General features: G+C 44.2%; 1 protein-coding gene across 1 annotated transcript; it reads left to right on the forward strand.

The window, feature by feature from the left end:
• The first annotated feature begins 6,268 nt into the window (after positions 1-6,268).
• Positions 6,269-9,773, forward strand: NKX3-1 (NK3 homeobox 1). The gene is made up of 2 exons (XM_079142515.1): positions 6,269-6,613; positions 7,441-9,773. Exons 1-2 carry the CDS (start codon positions 6,301-6,303, stop codon positions 7,857-7,859), a joined length of 732 nt encoding a protein of 243 aa, XP_078998641.1. The 5' UTR covers positions 6,269-6,300; the 3' UTR covers positions 7,860-9,773.
• Positions 9,774-20,242: the final 10,469 nt, after the last annotated feature.

The following is a 20,242-nucleotide window of genomic DNA, read 5'->3' on the forward strand; positions in this document are numbered from 1 at the left end:
AGATAAGGAAGGGACAAGTCTGAACTCCAATATCACTGAACTTCCAAGAACACTAGGACAATGTTCTCCCAACCCACCTCCAAAGCTCGGAGTCCTGAAAGCCTGGCACTGTGCCAAGGAGAGCTGTTGCCCAGCATGGATGATAGGGTCCCTGCAGGGAGAAAGTCTCTCACTGAGGCCCGTCCAACTCCGGCTGGGACTGGGAATTGGACCAGGGCTGAGGTGAGGCATATGAAAGAGAAAGGAGTTTTCCATGCCCTGACCAGGAACCTTGAGGGCACTCAGAGGGCACCTGGATATTGATCCCTGCTGCTCTGTCCTGCATGAGGCGGGCACCTTGGGGTTGTTCCCCCACCTCTCCTGCTTCCATCTGGACACTGTGAACTGGGACCCTCGCCTCCGGGAAATCTCAGCACACTCGTGCTTGCATGTCGCAGGTAGCCTCTTTTGTTGGGTGGTGATGATCACCGATTCCTCTTCTTTTTCTTTTTGCCTTTCTGAATTAGTGACGGCAAACAAAAAGGGCCTCCGTGGAAGAGAGAGAATCAAGGCGTGCAGGCGAGGTACGAATTTGGAGTGGCTACCCCCGGAAGGCCTTGAAAAAGCACACTTTAAAGGAAGGAAAGAGATGTGTGCTATTGAAGCACATTTTAACATTTTCTGTGTTTTATGATGGTTTGACATCTTGGGACCTATGGAGTTGAGAAGGAACTGCCCCTCCTAAGATTAGCCAGTTCCTAGGAGAGCAAACCAACCCACCTGGAGTCCCTGCTCCCAAACATATCCTTTATTTAACTCTGACACACTGAGCTGACATTTCCCCTACCCCAAGTCACCCCAGATCCCAAGTCCCAGACAGCCAGGGATCATGCCATTAACCCAAACCCCACCCCCAACTCTCCACCCTAAGCGTGCCCAGCTTCCTACATGCCCCACCCCTTCCTTTCCACATGAAGATCTGTGGCCCATGCTGCCCCTCACCCCGCTGCCTGCTCCCCAGCCTGGTGCTTTGCCACATGGCCCTACATGGTGTGCTGCCTAGGGGTCTGTGAGCACACATCATCTTTCCTGTGTCTGCGTGTCTTGCCATACCTGATGAAAACCAGCACCAGGTCCGTTTAAAACAAATGTCCATGGGACAATTCTGTCAGCTCTGTTCCTGCTTCTTCCAGTGGAGGGCAGCACTGGGGGCCACAGGGGAGGGGCGGAAGGATGAAGGGACCGGGTGAAGTGTATTGGGCTAGGGGCTATGAGACTGGGCTTCCAGCTACACTTCAGCAGTCTCTGAGAACCTGACGTTCTGTCTCGGAAAAGCAAGATATTTTATTCAATGATCCTGAGGTCCCTCGTAGCTCTAAATGTTTTCTGGATTTAGATGGTTTCTAAAATGGCAGAGTGGAGCAGTGTATAAATGCTTGTTTATAATGTGAAATTGAGAGAAAGAAAAGCATACAAATTACATTTCTCCCACAATTAATATGGCAAAAGACTTGAAGGAAATATACCAAGGCGACAGCTTTAATGAAAGGATGGGATCATGGGTCTAAATGTAAATTTCAGGTTTGAACAAAAGGACCCCAGGTTCCCATTCATGCAATGAAAGCAGAGCTGGTCAGTTCTCCCTTATCTCTCTGCTACTTTTATAAGACCAATATATTAGCTTCTTGCTGCTGCTGTGACAAATTATCACAAAACCAGTGGTTTTAAATAACATGAATTCATTACCCAACAGTTCTGGAAGTCAGAAGTTCAAACTGGGCCCCATTGGGCTAATATGGAGTGTAGGCAGGACTGAGTTCCTCCTGAGACCCAGGAGGGAATCATATTTCTCCTCTTCCTGCTTCTAGGGGCCACCTCTGCAGTCCTCAGCTCGTGGCTCCCATTCAGCTGCAAAGCTAGCTGTGGCCAGCTGAGTCTTTCTCCCTAAGCTTGCCTCAGACAGCAGCTACTCTCACTCTGGATCTCTGGCCTCCTTTCACTTTAGGACCCTGGGTTGACATGAGGCCCACCTGGATAATCCAGAACAATCTTCCCACCTCAAGGTCAGTTCATGAGCAACATTAAGTCCATCTGCAACCTGAACTACCTCTCGCCATTTGCAGAGCATACTCACGGATTTGGGGGATCAGGAAGTGGGCACATTTGAGGGATTGTTATTCTGCCTCCACGGCACTGTGTATCCTCCTGATGACCCTTGGTCATTTCCATCCCATTTAAGTTGCATAAACATGGCAAGGAGACAAGGCAACCTGCCTCCCTCCGTGACTTGCCTTGGGACCCTGCAGTAACATGAATAATTCTGCTAGTCAGTGAGATACCTCCTAGTAACTGAAGTTGGACATGCAGCGAGCCAACATTTATTGTCTGCTATGTACCAAGTCCCTCTCATGAAGCTCGTAGTCTGATAAAGGAAATGACCTACTCATGTAAACCCAGTGCAATGCATGAAGGGGAAGAGATGTTAAAAAAGCTGAGGTCAAGTGTCATGAACAGTGTCCCCTTCTAAAGGGAGATCTGAGACCTGAGGAGGTCATGGTGAGGGAGGTGGCCCAGCTCGATCCTAGCTCCAGATTTGTAATTTATAAAAATTATAAATGAGTACCAGATACGCATCCTGTTCCACTCTCCTCCCTTCCCTCTCCCAACCTATCTCCATCTCAGAGATAACTTCTCTATTGAAAAAAAGAAATCTATATTCATATATCCTTCCAAATGTGTAGAATAGTATGTAGATAACTAGTAGCCACTTTACGATAAATTTATTCTATATACATTTTGCTACTTGAACCAGTCTCAGGTCAAGCTGAAGATGCTCCCCAAGTCAGTACATTTGTATATTCATGAGTTTCTGGGGCAAATCTCTAAGCATGGAATAGCTGGTCAAAGGATATGCCCCGTTTTAATGCTGACATCATCAAGTTGCCATTCAAAATGCAGAACTGGTTTTCTCTCCATCTAACTTTCCATGAGCAGCTATTCCTCCGTGTACCCACCAATGCCCGACAGCATTCATTTTTTATAAAACTTTTGCTGTTCTGAGAGGTGGACAGGGGTGTCTCCATGTGGTTTTGATTTGAGTTTCTCAAATGGTGAGTGTGGTATTTCCCCCAATGTGCCATTTGTGTTTTACACCTTTCAGCCATCTGGGATTTATTTTGTTATAAGAATAGAACTTACAACAAATAGTGTTAAAACTTCCATATAGTGGCATTAGGTTATTAAATCATTCACATTTTCCACTGATTTGAAATACCACCCACTTCTAAATTTTAAATATGAAAAGAGCCCACCTCAATCTAAACCTCACACCATACACAAAATTGATTCAGAATGGAGCACAGATTTAAGAGTAAAGTATGAAACTTTCAGAGGACATCATAGGAGACCTTCTTTATTATTAGGGCTAAGCAAAGAGTTCTTGAGCAAGACACAAAAATCAATGTGTAAGACAAAAAAATTAATTAACTGGACCTCACAAAAACTTAAAACATTTGCTCTGTAAACAATCCTGTTAAAGAAATGAAAACAGGTCTACAAATTGGAGCAAATACTTGCAAACCCCCACATCCAACAAAGGCTTGTGTATATAACGCATAGAAAATTATCAAAACTCAATAGTTGGGGATGAGGGCATATAGCTCAGTGGTAGAGCACTTGCTTAGCATGTGTGAGGCACTGGGTTTGATCCTTGGCACTACATAAATTAAATAAAATAAAGGTATAAAAGTAATCATAAAAAATAGTAAATTTAACAAAATCAGAAAATCCAATGTTAACATGGGCAAAAGACTTGAACAGATATTTTGCCATAGAAGAGATAGGGTGGGCAAATAGGCCAACCATATGAAAAGATGTTCAACATCATTAGCCATTTGTCAAGTGTAAATTGAAATTAAAACTAGGATAAACTAAGATAGTGCTCTACACCTATTAATGGCTAAAATAAAAATAGTGATAACACCAAGTGCTGAAGATGTGAAGAAACTGACACTCCCATACATAGCTTGTGGAAGTGAAAAATGACACGGCCACTCTAGAAAATAGTTTGGCACCTTCTTACAACACTAAAGAGATTCTTACACCTGATTCAGTCATATGATTCAGCCATTGTACTTCTGGACATTCATTCAAGAAAAATGAAACTTATTATATTAGTCAGCTTTCTGCCACTATAGCCAAATACCTAATGTAGACTACTTATGAAGTAAAGGAGGCTTACTTTGGCTTATGGTTCTGGAGTTCAAGTTCAAGATCAGGAGTTCAAGTTCAAGATCAGGAGGTTATATTGGTTTGGTCCTCAAGCCAGGGCAGCACATCTTGACAGGAGTGTGCGTGGAAGAAAATGCTTACATTTTGAGCCAGGGAGCGGGAACAAGAGAGAGAGAGAGCACTAGAGAGAGAGGGTGTGTGTGTGTGAGAGAGAGAGACAGACAGACAGTCAAAAAGACAGAACCAGGCCACAATCCCTTTTAAGAGCACACCCTCAATGGCCTAAGAATCTCCCATTAGGCCCCACCTCTTAAAGGTCCACACATCTCCCAATAGTGCTACTCTGGGGACTACATTTTTGTATCTAGGCCTTTGGGGGGACACTCACCCAAACCATAATAAATCCTTTGCATGAGTTCTCACAGTACTTTCATTCATGTAGCAAAAATTCATAAACAACTCAAGTGTCCTTAGATAAGAACAGAATTGAATTGAATAGATCCATACAACACAATCATTCACCAATAAAACAGAATGAACTATTAATACATGCAATAATCAAAGTGGACTTCAGGAGTATATTCTCTTGTGAAAAAAGCCAATCCCTAAAGGTAATATACCTATTATGTATGAGTCCATTTATACATCATTCTCTGAATGGTAAAATTGTTGATATGGAGCACAGAGTAGTGGTTGTCAGGGGTCAGGGCCAGAGAGAAGAGGCCAGGGATTCAAACAGAGAGGCAGCACTGTGGAGTTCTTTTGCAGTGAGGAAAGAATTCCCTGTCTTGATCGTGATGGTTACATGAACCTAAACTGTGACACAATTGTACAAAAGGACACACGCACACACACATGCACGCACACAGGCAAATGAATACAGATTTTTAATGGAGAAAATAAAATGAAGTCTGAAATCCAGTTAACCACAATGTACTTAGGTCCATTTTCTGTTTCTTGAAAATGCCATTATGGCCAACACTGCAGGTATTACTTTGCAACTTCCTGTGAATATATAACTATTTCAAAAGAAAATATTTATAAAATTTTAAAGGAAAAGGGACTTTAAAAAGATTAAGGAAGAAACCCAGTTTTGCTAAGGTCTTCCCGTTGCACGGGATAGTTCTGTTTGGCGGATGTTGTATCAATAACCTATTCCCCTTCCCTGTTCCCCAGACACACAAAGTACTCCTTTTGAAAAGATTCCAGTTGAACAGAAGGTGACTTAAACCACAAACGCACAAGTTGCATACTAGTGGTTTAAAAGAATATCAGCATACCCTTTCCCCAGGTTCTCCAATTGTTAAGATTCGAAACCACTCCTTTTCTGATGTTGGATTTATTTATCCATCTACATCATTGTTTCTGAACCACTCGAGCATAAGTTACATACGGTACCTCTGCCTCTACAACTTCAGGCTTTATTTCTTAATACTCTCTTACACAATTACAGCACAGTGCTCAACTTCAGTAAATTTAATACTGATAATACTTTCATCTTCCCTGTTTCATTGCTGGTTGCCCCAATAACGCCTAGTCCGGAATCCAGCCTGAGATCCGGCACTGCAGAGTTGTTATACCTCCTTGAGGACCTAAGATTTAGTAGATCTGGCTTTACCACCAATCTCTCCCTGGATTGGTCACGGGCACCCAGGATTCTCACTGGTAAAGAGCGTGGTAGCGACTGGCTGCCTGATCCCTGTAAGCAAAGGCGCTCTGACAGTCTAAGAGCTACCCGGTGTGTCTCATCCGATCCTCACCCCGGTAAGGCGCTCAGCCTCTACGCGAGTGGCTTGCGGCCAAGGAGACCGCTTTGGTTTTCGCGCCCAGCCTGGGAAATCGGGTTAGGGCGGAGGGAAGCGAACCCGGGGAGGAATCTTCTAGGGAAGAGCTGAGCGCAACCGTGCGAAGGACGCCCCCTCGCCGATGGTCACCTGGCGCGCCGGACAGCCAATCGGCGGCGCGGTCGGTGCCCCCGCAGCCAATGGGAAGGCGGCGCGGCGCGCTCCCCCGGGACTATAAGTGCGCGCGGGGCGGCGGAAAGCGAAAGTGGTGCGGGCTCCGTGGGCCGGGCCCCAGCCAGCCGCGGGGATGCTCCGGGCTCCCGAGCCGCGGCCCGGCGAGGTGGAGGCGGCCGGCCGCAGTCCCCGCGTCGCGCCGCCCACGCAGTCCAAGCCGCTCACCTCCTTCCTCATCCAGGACATCCTGCGGGACAGCCCCGAGCGGCGCCGCGGCCAAACCGGCCACCCGCAGCCCCCGCCCCGGCCCGACCCGAGGCGCGACCCTGAGCCCGAGCCCAAGCCCGAGGGAGGAGAAGGCCGCGCCGGGGCGCCGGAGGAGCCGCTGAGCGCCGGGCCCCGCGCAGCTCCGGGGGAGGCCGAGACGCTGGCGGAGTCCGAACCAGGTAGGACGGCGAGACCAGGGAGGCCGGGCCGGGAGCTCAGGGTGCTGGGGTGCGGCATCACCGTCCCCACTGTCCCCTAGCCCCGAGGCAGGGTGGCGCGCTATTTGGACACCCGCCTGACCCACCGAGAGTCTGCCCTAGGCTCCTTGGTCTGGAAAGCCAGCGGCACCTGCTCCGGCGATTAGAACTAATCATAGCTTATTAATATTAATTACTGTTTGATCAGCAAAAATCCCCCTTCTCGATCCCGTGGGCAAAAACACAGTACTTTGAGATGTTCCTTTAGGTCTTAAGGAGAAATAACACCGTTGGAATATTTAGAGGAGACTCGTTTTCTTTCCCATCACTTCTTATGGGCCAGCCTAACGCCTCATTTAGGGTAAAGCGGATTAAAGCCAGAGAATGAACTTGCCATTAGCCCTTGCCGCCTCTCCCATCGCACAAGCCCTCTCTTGCCCACCTGGATGCTAACTCCAGATGCCTATATGGGTGTCTTAATTCTGGGTGTTTTCCTGCCTGCTCTCACCCCTCTTTAACACACATATCCAGTATCCCCATTTAATTGTACTCAACAATATGGCAGAAAGCGCAACCACTGAACGACTGTAACTTCGTATTTTTGCTGATTATTAGAAAATGAATACATAATACACAAATTTACTCATTCTTCTCTCCCGAGAGTTCCTTAATCATGCGAAAAAAGTGAAATGTTTCCAAGATGACAGTGGGCTGTTTTGTTCACTCACTGAGGAGATAAGGGTGGATTGAATTCTGTGCTAACATGTAACTTTTTTCTTCTAATCCTCCTCCTCCTCTCTCTTTTCCAGATAGTCACTTTGAGACTTATCTCTTGGATTGTGAACACACTTCAGGCGCCTTACCAAGCCTTTCCCAGACCCCCAAGCAGCCTCAGAAGCGGTCCCGAGCTGCCTTCTCCCACACTCAGGTCATTGAGTTAGAGAGGAAGTTCAGCCATCAGAAATACCTGTCTGCCCCTGAAAGGGCTCACCTGGCCAAGAACCTCAAGCTCACTGAGACCCAAGTGAAAATATGGTTCCAGAACAGACGCTATAAGACAAAACGAAAGCAGCTATCTTCAGATCTGGGTGACTTAGAGAAGCCCTCCTCCTTGCCAGTCCTGAAGGAGGGGGGTTTCTCCAGGGCCTCCCTGATCTCCATGTATAACAGCTACCCTTACTACCCCTACCTTTACTGCCTGGGCACCTGGAGCCCTGCTCTCTGGTAACACCAGCTCAGAGGACAACTGTGTGTGATCAGAAACTGCCTTCCCTGAAGTGTCTCTGTGGAAAACGGAAGTGGCTGAGGTCAGGAAGAGCTGGGGCCCAAGAGATGTGCAGACCAAAACTGTTGGAGGTTTCTGTGGAAATCCCAGATTCTTCACTGGTGGGCCAATGAGAGATCTAGGGCAGTGACTATTTTAATATCTAAATAGTTCCCCCAGTGCCTGCCATAGATCATTGTTACTTTTAGCTTACTGTTTGAGGAGAGGAAGAGAAAAACCAAGTGCTGATTCCAGCACTTTGCTTAACTTTGGATGAGCTGTGTGCCTTGCTCCTGAGGATTCTGTTGCTGTGGCTCCATCCTCCTGGGTAACTGATATCAACTCTGAAAGAGCCAACCTAAGGAGAGAGAGACAGCCAAGAGGAGGATGTCACCTACTGAAGCAAACTTAAGTTCAAACACCTCTTGTTGGCCTTGGAATATGGCCAAGGTTTCTCTCTGTCCCTGTAAAAGTGAGGAAGGTCTCAATGAAAGAGCCCTCATGCTCTGGGCAGGTTGGCATGGGACATAGGGTGGGGAGGTGAAAATATGAGCTTCTTATTCCTTTTTCAGTAGTATGCCAATTTAAGTATTTACAGGGTGGCCTGAGTAGAACAAGATGCACTCACTGTGGTTTTTAAGACAAGCTGTATAAACAGAACTGGACTGGAAGGGGTGGGACTGTGCCAGAAGAACCTCCACATGTCCAAGCAGGGGCCTAAGGAGGGTCCTGTTGCCTTTTTTATTGGCAAAAAGTGGACAGGCCTCTGCCAACCCTTTCTGCCCTAGCTGGAAAATTTAGAATGAGAGGTTCCTGGAGTTTTCAGGGTAGAATTTGTTCTACACTATAACAGAAGTGACACAATTCTTTTTTTTTTTGTAAGGTCCTTCCTTTCCTCCTCTTATTTTTTTCCCCTTTTCTCCGGCAATTAACCACTGAAGGGCTTCTTTTCAGTCCAGGCTTTTAGGTTGGCTATACCTAACATAGGCCTTCCTTATTTAGCCCAAGACCTGGTCTGTCTTTTTCTTTTATCACACCCAGCCTTGAAAAAAAGTAGAGGGGCAGATTCTGAGTTGGCCAAAAGACATAAAGTTTTCTAAACTAGCAATGCCTATTTCTTTTCTTTAAAACTGCATTAAATCCCAAATCCTATTTAAAGACCTGACAGCTTGAGAAGGTCACTGCCGCATTTATCGGACATTGTGGCTCTGTTGTAACATTTCAGAGTCTGACACTCCTTGGAAATCCCTGTAGGCAGAGAAGGTAAGGGCTAAGGCATTTTCACATGAAATCTAGAATACAGTGCCAGGGGTCCACGGTCACTGAACTGTCCAGTAGAAATGGAGGGTCCCAGAGAGGGCAGGGAAGAAATATACTTAGGCCATAGGCAGCCCTGTCCTCTGAGCAGAAGGAGCTGATATACTTTGCAGGAAGGGGCTAAGAAAAAGGAAACCATTTTCCAAACAACATTATTGTGGCTTCCATTACCAGATAAACAGACTATCCACATGCTTTGAGAACTGTGTTCAGCGCTATAATGGATCCTGGAATGACTTCAGAAAGAACAAGCAGCAAGCAAAAGAGCAAACTGGCTGCCCCCCCTGTTTCTTTTGTATTATTTCAGGTGACCTGGTAGAGAGGAGACATCAGGGGAGAAAACCCCCCAAAATATTGCTACTGAGATCCCCTGAAACTGGGAAGTCTCTTGCTCCCACTACTTAATTCTGTGCAGTGAGAAACCTTTCAATTTCCTCCTATTAAAAGGGTAATTTACTGTTGGTGGCAAAACTCCTGAAGTGAGTTGATAGAAAGTTAGCCAGTTTCATCCCATCTTTCCATGGCTTGTGCTCCAAGTTGAAATGTTCAGTGTCGCGAGCTGCTGACCCCCTCTCAGTGCTGGGTGGCTCAGAATGCAGCGGAGCCCTGAATTGCTGTCTGCTTTTGACAGCCTCCAAAGCATGTAGTGATCCCTCTTTACTCAATACTCTTTCTCCACTCTCTGAATTCTTTCATCCTGCAGTTCCTCAAGGGTTAAACATTTTCCTGTGATGTGTATTGTGTTGCAAAAAGAAAGTTTGTTTAAAATTATTTTGTCTATTAATCCATCAGTCCCCATTGGAACTAGTCATTCACCTACACCTGAACTGGTAGAAATAGTTTATGAGCCTGCCAGGTGACTAGGACACTCTGTTTCTACCCTGTTCAATAAATTAGTTCACAAACACTGCTTCAATCTGTAACATAAAGGTCTGTGACTTGAACTTTAGTAAAGTACCCCAGTTGGACATTATTTTTCTATGTATTTTTTTGCAACATGAGTGTTTTAAAAATAAAGTCTCTATGTCTTTATTAGATGTATCTGTGTGTGATTCTCAGTCTCCTAAAAAACACATGCTGTTTAACTGAGGTATTTCTGGTTACCCTACTCTCTTGCCCTCTGACTGATAAATCTTTTGCTACAAAATCATCCAAAATAGCAGCTTAGCTGGTAGCAGATGAGCTTTTTTAAAGGGGCCAACTCCTTTTCTGGTAAATAAAAGAAAGAAGAAGATATTTCTATCTTTAATAACCATCCCACTTCAGCCCCAGGACATCTTATATTTAAATAAAGACCATCGGGTATTTACTTAGTCTTCTTTCATGTCCCCTCACCCCTCATGGTACAGCTTCCCTGGCTCTCTCACTCCTGGATCTTCCTAAAAATGTCACCTGTATCCAGTTCTGTTGGACCTCTTGCAAGCCACACCTTTGAATTGGAACCATAAGTGTTGAAAATAAGTTTTATTATCATGCTAAAAGATTTTAATAACACTCTTCATTCCTCTGTATTAAACTTCATGAAATCCCACAAGTAGAAAGTCTTATGCACCAGATTACCTGGAAGAATGGATGGTTTTCTTCCCTCCTCCTCAAGGAAATAGAAGCTTAAAAAGTGAGGTGCTTGCTTTAGGTAAAACATATCATAATTTCAAAGTATGCTCTAATCCCTTAAGTACATTGTACACACAGGTGGGGCTTCTTTAGCATGCTCACCTCATGAGCTTTAACTACACAAATCTACAGCCATCCTCTCTTCTTCTGGAAGGCCATTAGCTCTCCAATTACAAAGCTCCTGCAGTAAATTAACAGAGTGGATTTTTTTTTTTTTTTTTTTTTTGGTAAACCATTTAAAAGCAACTAATCCAGGAAATTAAACAAAAGTATCTTATCTCTCAAGTAGTCCTCTCTGCCTCTTCTTTTCTGTCCCCTTTCCAACTTTCCCTGCTATCTCTGCTAATCTCACACCCATCTCCTTTCAGCAGCTCCCCTTGGCATGTCCCATGTCCCTGCTCTTTGGAACTCCTTTTCAGTCTGCCTTTCAAGTGACTTCCCCTGTAAGTCTCTAAAGCCAGAGTTTTGTCACTTCTGGTGCTGCAGGTCCCCCCCGCCCCCCCCGCCCCGGCCTCCTTTGCAAGCTGATAGCCTCCAGTGGGGAAATCAATGTCAGAGATTTACACCTAACAAAAGTGTTTTACTTCTAGCCACAAAGCAAATCATTTTCCTTTTTAAAAATATTTTTATTAGTAAATTATACACCGTGGTAAGCTCCAATGGGATGTACTCGAATCTGCACATAGCATAATTGGGTCTAATTTGTACCCCTACTCCATGCTTTCCCCTTCCCTGCCCTCCTTCATTCCCCCAATCTCCACCCTCTACTGCTTTCCCTTCTATTTTCACGAGGTACCCCAACCTTTTCTCTCTAATTTCCACATATGAGAGAGAACACATGACCCTTGACTTTCTGAGTCTGGGTTATTTCATTCGGCATGATGTTCTCCAGTTCCATCCACTTTCCTGCAGTGACATAATTTTGTTGTTCTTTTTGTGGTATATATACCACATTTTCTTTATCCACTTATCTGTTGACGGATGCTTAGTCTGGTTCCATAACTTGGCTATTGTGAACTGCACTGGTATAAACATGGGTATGCAGGGATCATTTTTGTGTACTGACTTGAATTCTTTTTAGAGAAATACTGAAGAGCAGTATAGCTGGGTCTTAAGGTGTTTCCATTGCTAGTCTTTTGAGGAACCTCCATACTTCTTTCTATAGTGTTTGTACTAACTTACAACAGCGTATAAGTATTCTTTTCTTTCCTACATCCTCACGAGCATTTATTATTATTTGTGTTCTTGATGACTGCCATTCTACCTGGAGTGAGATGAAATCTCAGGGTAGTTTTTAGTAAATCATTTTTCTAGGGTGATGTTAATATCATGTATCTTGAAGCTGCCCTCAGAGGGAACAGTGAGCATGAAGAAAAAGTAATTTAGCTTGGGTGTCCTGAAAACAGACCCTGTGCTGGAGGGCTGCTTGCAGGACCTTTATTGAGCATGATCTCCAGAAACACACCTGAAGGGACTCGAGGGAGGTGGGTTTGAGGAAAGGGCAAATCCGATCGATGACACAGTTGCAAGAGGCCCAAAAAACCAAGATGTCCCACATTGAGGGAAGTGAGGTGAGCATTTAATCCCAGCATTAACTGCCTCCTGAAAGTGGAAGGAAGCTTGGGAACTGCAGTTTCTTTGTGTGTAGGACTGTGGCCACCAAGGGACAGAGTGACAAGTCATTGCACCAGAATTGCCACCAGCTGGTGGGATTATGCCCACCCCATTCAGGAGACTTGGTGGACACTACTATAAGACAAGGTACCCCTTCCTTGGTGGCTCTCGGGACTGTGTGAGAGTCAGACCAGGGCTGGAGCTCTGAGCTCTACACTCAGACATCCAGGCTCTGCTCCTCCCTTGGCCATCATGAACGTGTCACCAAGGCATGTTTTTCAAAGCCGGGAGTTATTTACTGCTCCAGAGAAAGGGCAGGAACGAGGCCCTGGAACACGAAGGGCTGCTAGTTTAACCATAGACTTGGCCTCCCTGCAGACTTTCCCAGGCAGAGCCGCCTGTGAAAAGGCAGATCTAAAGTCTGCAGGAAAAGGAAAAGAAACCCAGCTTGCATGTGTGTCCTCCCCTCACCTCTGCAGGGCCTCCAGATGTGGCCTTACTTATTTCCTGAGCGTCACTGGGTCGGATTTGGGGTTTAGGACAGAGATGTAGCCTCATTTCACCGGAGAGTCTCCAGTTGCCAGCCCATTCAGTCATGGGGAGAGCCCTTACCAGGAGGCAATGGGGTAGAGAAAAGGGTGACAGAGATTAGTCCCCTTTTCTCACTGAAATGACTGCTGTGATTTGGATGTGGTTGGTCCCCCAAAGGCTCACGTGCTGGAAGTTTGCCCCCCAGTGGTGCAGTATCACAGTGGTGGGGCCATTTAAAGTGGGACCTAGTGGAGGTAATTAGGTCATGGGGGCTCCACCCTTGGCATGAATCAACGTGTCTCACAGGAGCGGGTCAGGTCTCAGGGGCCTGCGTTCGCTTCTGAGGGAGGGGTGGTTATTGAAGAGCAAGCCTGGCCCCGCCTAGTCCCTTCCTTCCTGTTTTGCCATGTGACATCTCCCTTGTGCTCTTCCATGGGACTCCATCTGCCATGAGTCCCTCACCAGCAGCCAAGGTTGGTGCCATACTCTTATGCCTTCAAAACGATAAGCCAAAATAAAGTACCCAGCCACAGGTACTTTGTTATTGCAAAACAAACAAACAAAAGAAAACCCAAGACCATACTAGACTTTTTAAAGCCTAGAATGTGTGGTGATGCATCAGAGAAGAAAAATGCTGATTTTGCTTTCTTAAAGGTGGAAGTCAGCAGCACTCAGGATCAAATACCAGTAGTGCCCACATCCTCAGGAGCATTTGCAGATGACCCTTCGTCCACTGCACCTTACCATTTCATTGGAACCTTTAGAAAAAGAGGCAGACCCAGTCCTTATCACCCATTGGATGAAGATTTCTGGAAGCAGGGCTCAGACATCAGTATTTTTTAAATGCTAATTCCAAGGTTGCAACTCACTAAGCCACTTTATGAGGGGTTTGCCTCCTTAGCATCTCAGCCTCAATGGTGCCAGGGCAAGAGAGAGGCATCTGGAGGTGCTAGCCAGCAAGGGAGGCATTGGGAGTTTCCCATCATCCCCCTCCTTGGTTTGCTCTTCCTTTTACAGAGAACAGATCTTTTCTTACTTTCTTCCCAGGCATCCCCATTTAGAATTTCTGAAACCACCAAAAGACCCTCTGTGATCTGGGAAAACCCCAGTCTACCCCAGCAAATCCCTCACTCAACGCTTAAGGGTCTCAACTGCATGGGTGTTCTGCTAACCTGGCAATCCAGAAACAATTACAACCCATCTTCCACCCAGACCGCCGGGGCTGACAACACACTGTGCCCCATGGAAGAAAGAAAAGAAAATGGCATCCCGGACCTGCTGAGGAGCTTTCGCCTGCCTGGAACCACAGAGTCCTGTTTGCGCATGGCTGGGAACAGCAGGTGCCATTTAACGTCTGTCGACTATCGTCATGCTTCCCTGACAACCCATCCATCAGGATTAAATGGTGTCTTACTGCTGACATAACATTTACACTTCCTTCTGCCAAATCAGAATATTGAACTTTTTTTTTTTTTAAAGCTCCTGTGTGGAGATGGATAAGGGTGGAAGGAGGGGAAGGAATATGCCTTGCGGCAATGGGGTTTTTGACTAAAATTTGCATGCAGTAAATTCAGAGTTGGCATTAGAACTCCAGCCCGATGCCTGGAAAGCCTCAATGTGACTGAACCAATATATGAGATGGGGGGTGATGGAAGGGAGCTACCTCTGCCCAGCTCTTCCATTGACAGGAATGACCACAGCAGGAGCCTGGGGGCAGGAAGGGATGGCGTCCTCTCATGGAAAAGTTTGGAATCTCTCCCTCACTCCATGCTGGGAACTTGCTAACACTTAGATCTTTTGTGATATTTTCCCCTCTAAAGAAGAAGGTGGCCAAAGCACCAAAGGCCGTTCGGGCAGGTTCTTGCAAAGATGGACGGTGTGTGTGTGTGTGGCGGCGTGTTCCGAGGATTACCATGGGTAAGGATACAAGCCCGGTACTTATTTAGCTTTAGCAGAGCTCTGGCTAGCGCGTCTGCATCTCCTTCCAGCGATAAAATAATAACATCATGGAGACAGCACAAGACAGACTTTTGAATTGTGCTAGAGAAGCAAGACACTTACAGAGCCTGCAGATTTTCTCGACTTGCCCCTTAGTGAAATGCACCCACTGGCAGCGTGAACTGATGATGGAAGCTTGGACAAGGGCCCAGGGTTCTCAGTATGACTCCCACAAATTAAAACCTTTCTGGGTTTTTAGTTTTCCTTATCTGCTAAGTGAATAGACAAGACCCTATGTAAATGTGCAAATTGCATTAAAAATTCTGGTAGAAGGAGTTTTTAGGTTTTTTTTGTAGTAGTTATTCATTTATTTTTTTCTGGGGATTGAACCCAGGGGTGCTTAACCACTGAGCCACACCCCCAGCCTTTTTTATTTTTTTTTATTCTGAGACAGGGTCTTGCTAAGTTACTTAGGGTCTCACTAAGTGGTTGAGGCTGGCCTTGAACTTGTGATCTTCCTGCCTCAGCCTCCCAAATTGCTAGGATTACAAGCATCTGCCACTGCACCCAGCTTGGAAGGAGTTTTTAAACAGGAATTAAAAAAAAAAAAGAAAGAGGGAATGGAGCGAAGGTTAATGGCACCAGCAAGGAAAGACACATTTAAGGCAGCGGTAGTATAGATTCCAGGGCTCTGCACCCTCCTAGCTCCAGAATTCTGACTCCAGAAATGCTTTTCAGGACTGGGTTCCAGTTGAGTTCTCTGTCACGATATCTTTCTTTCCCGTGGGCCAATTCAACTGCATAGGAAGAGCAAAGGAGAAGGAAAGGAGGAACGACCGTGTTTAAAGGGGAAGAACTGGACAGGAACTGGATGGGTAGTTTTCCTCAGGCTGTGGAGGCATCCTTGAGTGGTGTGAGCTCGCGACTCCCCTCAATGGCTTCCGATTGACCCCTGAGTGAAGAGATGGCTCAATACCCTGGATATTAAGTTTTATTAGACAGAGTGGGGGCATGTCAACTTTGGCTTCAGGAAGGAACAAAAGCTGGACCAGGATCTGAGGAGAGGTGTTCACATTACAACCCAAATAGTTTTTATAAGATCCTGTTCAGGCACACATCCCGGAGGAGCAGGATGGCTTTGCACAGATAGGACACTTCACACACAGAGAAACAGCCGTGTTGGGGAACAAGGTGCAGTTTACTCCAGGAGACCATGAGAAAGAACTCAGAGGAGCTAGTTGACCATGAACCCTAAAAACCAGATCTAATTTTCTTCTGGGCAGCAATCAGAAGTGTATAATGTCCTGAGCAGCAGAGTACGCAGCCCCTCCCTCCTCTGTACTGATCAGACAGGAGTTGGACATTGAGCAGCTATGTGTCTGGTGAATGAATGAATGAATAAGTGAATGAATGAATCCTGGCTGGGCCTGGAGCCTAGGTTCAGTTCTGAGCATCGTAATTAGAGGGTCCCGATGTGGGTTCTCTATCATGGGGAAGGCTCCTTGAAACTGACAACTGTTTGGTGAAGGCACAAGAAGGATGGAGGTGCCAGCCCTCTGGTTTCACCATTCAAAACAGAAGTACTGGGCTCCATCCTGACTGACCCCAGCTAATCTGAGATGGAGGCAAATCACCCCAGCTCCTCCGAGTGTCAGCTACTCCTCTGCTAAATGGGGAATTAATCCTTTTGGTGGTAAACTGAATCAAGTCATTCCTACAGGTCTTGCCTCTGACTCATAAGAGAAACAGACCATTGTATAAGGGACAAAAAAGGAGATCTTTTGATTGATTGATACTTGATGACTGATATTTGAAAACTATCCTTAGAGATTCATTATTGAATCTTAAAAATTCATCTCCAGTTGAATATTCCTAGGAGAATTAATGAACTAAGCACAATGAATAATTCATTCCTGATATAAATAATTTTATTGATTTCAATAGAGACAGGAAATGGATCAGGTAAAACTTGTACACACACACACACACACACACACACACACACACAAGAAGGCTGGAGGCTTGAGAAGAAAGACAAACTTCTATTGCTAAATTTCATTTAAGTTTAGTCCTGCCTATAAGCCAAATGATTTTGATTGTCTTATTGCTTAGTCTTACATTCTAAGCTTAAGCTACTACCTTCTTTTCCTGGAGCCCTTTCAATTTCAGATCTCAGAACATGTGTATCATTGCCTGAAAGAATATCTAGAGAGATCACCTGCTGTAAAAGTGACAGGGCAGGCAGGTATGATACTTCTGTCTAGTGCATTATTTACACTTCTTTTCTTCCAACTCAGAAATTAAAGAATATGGAGGAGGACAAAAATGTCTTCGTATTTATTTTTATTTTTAACTGAAAAGGCCATAGTTCTAGGCCCTTTGCCTCCTAAGTCAAAAATCATGCAGAATTCTCTAAATGTAGCATGGTATCGATAATGAAGAGGATGGATTCTAGCTTTAGGTGCAACTTGTAATCCTGATTGTATTCATGTTGGTTGTGTGATCTTAGACAAATTATTTGACCAAACTAAGACTCAGGTTATTGATCTTCAAATGGAAGACTTATTCACAGAATTGTTCTAAGAATTAAATGAGAAAAATCTAGCACACTATAGGTCATCAGGAATTTCCAGTTCACTTTACTCTTTGAGTTTTTTCCAAATATTTGCATAAAACTTGCAAACTATAATTAAATATGTAAATATTTAGAACACTCATTTATATATACATGATTTTCCATGAAGCAATATCACAAGTGGTCTTTACATTAGAATTTTTTTGTGACCACTTAATATGCCAGTGAGTTAATACTCCATAATATAAACCACCATATTATTGGACACAAAAGCTGTAGGTGCGTAAACAGATTGAAAACAGACTCAAGGGGAAGTGCAGAAAAAGTTACCACAAAGAAAATTAAAGGCTTATGTCTCCAAGATACAGTAATTTCTCCTGGGCTGAGCTATACACCATAGAATACCTATGAGATGCTTCCCATGGGGGAAGGACTATGTCCTCAGAATTAAATCATTAGAGGTAGAAGACCAGAGAACAGGGCCACTTGCTTCCATGCCCAAAACTGGATTGCACAAGTACAAAGAAAATAAATCAACAAAAATAGCTAAGAGGCATTTCTAAACATGTCCAGCTGCAAAAATTTATGACGATTAGTTCTTGGAGAAAGGTCATTTCAGATAAGACAACTATTTATACAGAAAACAAAAATGAAACATATATTGATTGGTTTTTCATTGACTCTCCCAGCCCTGGGAGAGTCATGGAGTAGGAAAAAGTCTACCTAAGCAGTTTATGCTTTGCCATTGCCTCATCCATTTAAATTTGGACTAGCAGGAGGAATTTAGAAGCTGAAGTTCATTGTCTTACGACCATGTGGACCATTTATTTTTCTTTAGCAATTTTTTTTTCAGTACTAGAGTTTGAACCCAGGGATTTGCACATGCTAGACAAATGCTATACCACTGAGCTGCACCTTCAGTTATTTTTAAATTTTTATTTTGAGACAGGGTTTCACTAAGTTGCCAAGGCAGGCCTCAAACTTGTGATCCTCCTGCCTCAGCCTCCAGAGTAGCTGGGATTACAGGGGCCCTGCACCCAAGTTTCAGCATTCTTTCATTTAAAAAATAATAATAAAATAAACAAAGGATCCAAAGACATAAAAGTTGTTGAGCTGGATACTTTTCATGATCAGGTTAGATCTTTGAGTATGGAAGGAAAGAGGGAGAACCCAGAACGGAAGGCCTAGCAACTAACAGGGAAGGCTTCCCCTATGAGTATTCAGTGAGACTACTGTCCAGAGGCAGCGAAACTTCTCTATGATTTTGTGATAGTGGCTACATGATATTAGGCACTTAACAAAATCCATGGACCTAAACAACACAAAGAGTGAGCCTTACAATCTGTAAACTAAAAAATTATTTTAATGGTCAGGGTCCAGGAAGGAATGTGGACTGCAAAAAGAGAATCTTACCTACATTACACAATAATGTATAAAACAACTTCACTACGGGAGGAGGGAGGTGGTGAGCTAAGTAACTGTTGAACCGGTGGAGACTGTGAAGTTAAAATCGGGATGGAGGTAGAACCTTAGAAAGTGATCCACTGTTCTATGTCTTAGTCTCCTCATCTATAAAGTCATCTCTAGGGTCTCCTCCCGCTCCTACCAGTCTTCATTTAACAATTTCTGGTTTTGAAGCTGTCAGAACCTTTCCTTAACCATCTAAATTCAAATACATGATAATTTAAGAACAACATTTACATGTAAGATGCCCAGTTATTTATGACAACATCCAGCCCCACGTAGGTTGAGTCAAATTTGTATGATCTAAACAAAGGGTTTGTTCATATGACCGTTAGAATCAAAGGAAACAATGCCATCAGAATAACTAGGGGTGTCCTTATGGGGTGTCACAGAGGCTGACTTGGCTGAGGTTTTCAATATTATTTCAAGAAAAAAGAAATGAGCTAGCAAACCATGAAGACATGGAAGCAATCTAAATGCATGTTGCTAAGTGAAGAAACCAGAATGCAAAGAGCACACACTGTGTGATTTCAGTCACACAATATTCTGGAAAAGACATATCTAGAATAGCGTTAATTTTTTTTTTTTTTTTAATTAGTGATTGCCAGTGATTTGGGGAGGGAAGAAGAAATAGTTGGAGCACAGGGGAATTTTGAGGCAGCGACACTTCTCTATGATTTTGTGATAGTGGCTACATGATATTAGGATTTAACAAAATCCGTAGACCTATACAGCACAAAAAGTGAGCCTTACTATTTGCAAACTAAAAAAATTATTTTAATGGTCAGGGTCCAGGAAGAAATGTGACTGCAAAAAGAGAATCTTACCTACATTACACAATAATGTATAAAACAACTTCACTGAGGGAGGAGGGAGGTGGTGAGCTAAGTAACTGTTGAACCAGGTGGAGACTGTGAAGCTAAAATCGGGATGGAGGCAGAACTCTAAAGGACCTGCGTTTTTGTTTGTTATTAACATTAATCTGGTACAAATTTAAATTAGAGTGTTATAACTGTAATCCCCCAGATGACCACAAAAAATAGTTATAGAAATATACAAGAGGAAATAAGGGAATTAAAATATTTTAGTACAAAAAAAATCAACCAAACACAAAAGCAGAAAGTAATGTAAGGAATTAAGCACAAAAGGGCTATGAACATGGAAAACATAGGAAATAACAGCAAAAATACGTCATCAGTAATTATTTTTAATATAAATGGATTGAATTTTTTGACCAAAAGCAGAGATTGATACAATTAATTAAAAAAAAAAAAGACATGATCCAACAAGGTAA

The sequence above is a fragment of the Sciurus vulgaris genome (assembly GCF_902686455.1).
Source record: "Sciurus vulgaris genome assembly, chromosome: 5".
Classification (NCBI taxonomy): domain Eukaryota; kingdom Metazoa; phylum Chordata; class Mammalia; order Rodentia; family Sciuridae; genus Sciurus; species Sciurus vulgaris.

Excerpts from the sequence above, each read along its gene's own strand:
- NKX3-1 (XM_079142515.1), top strand. The coding sequence starts at position 6,301 with ATGCTCCGGGCTCCCGAGCCGCGGCCCGGCGAGGTGGAGGCGGCCGGC. Across the intron at positions 6,614-7,440 it reads GCTGGCGGAGTCCGAACCAG|ATAGTCACTTTGAGACTTAT; the intron begins GTAGGACGGCGA and ends TCTCTTTTCCAG.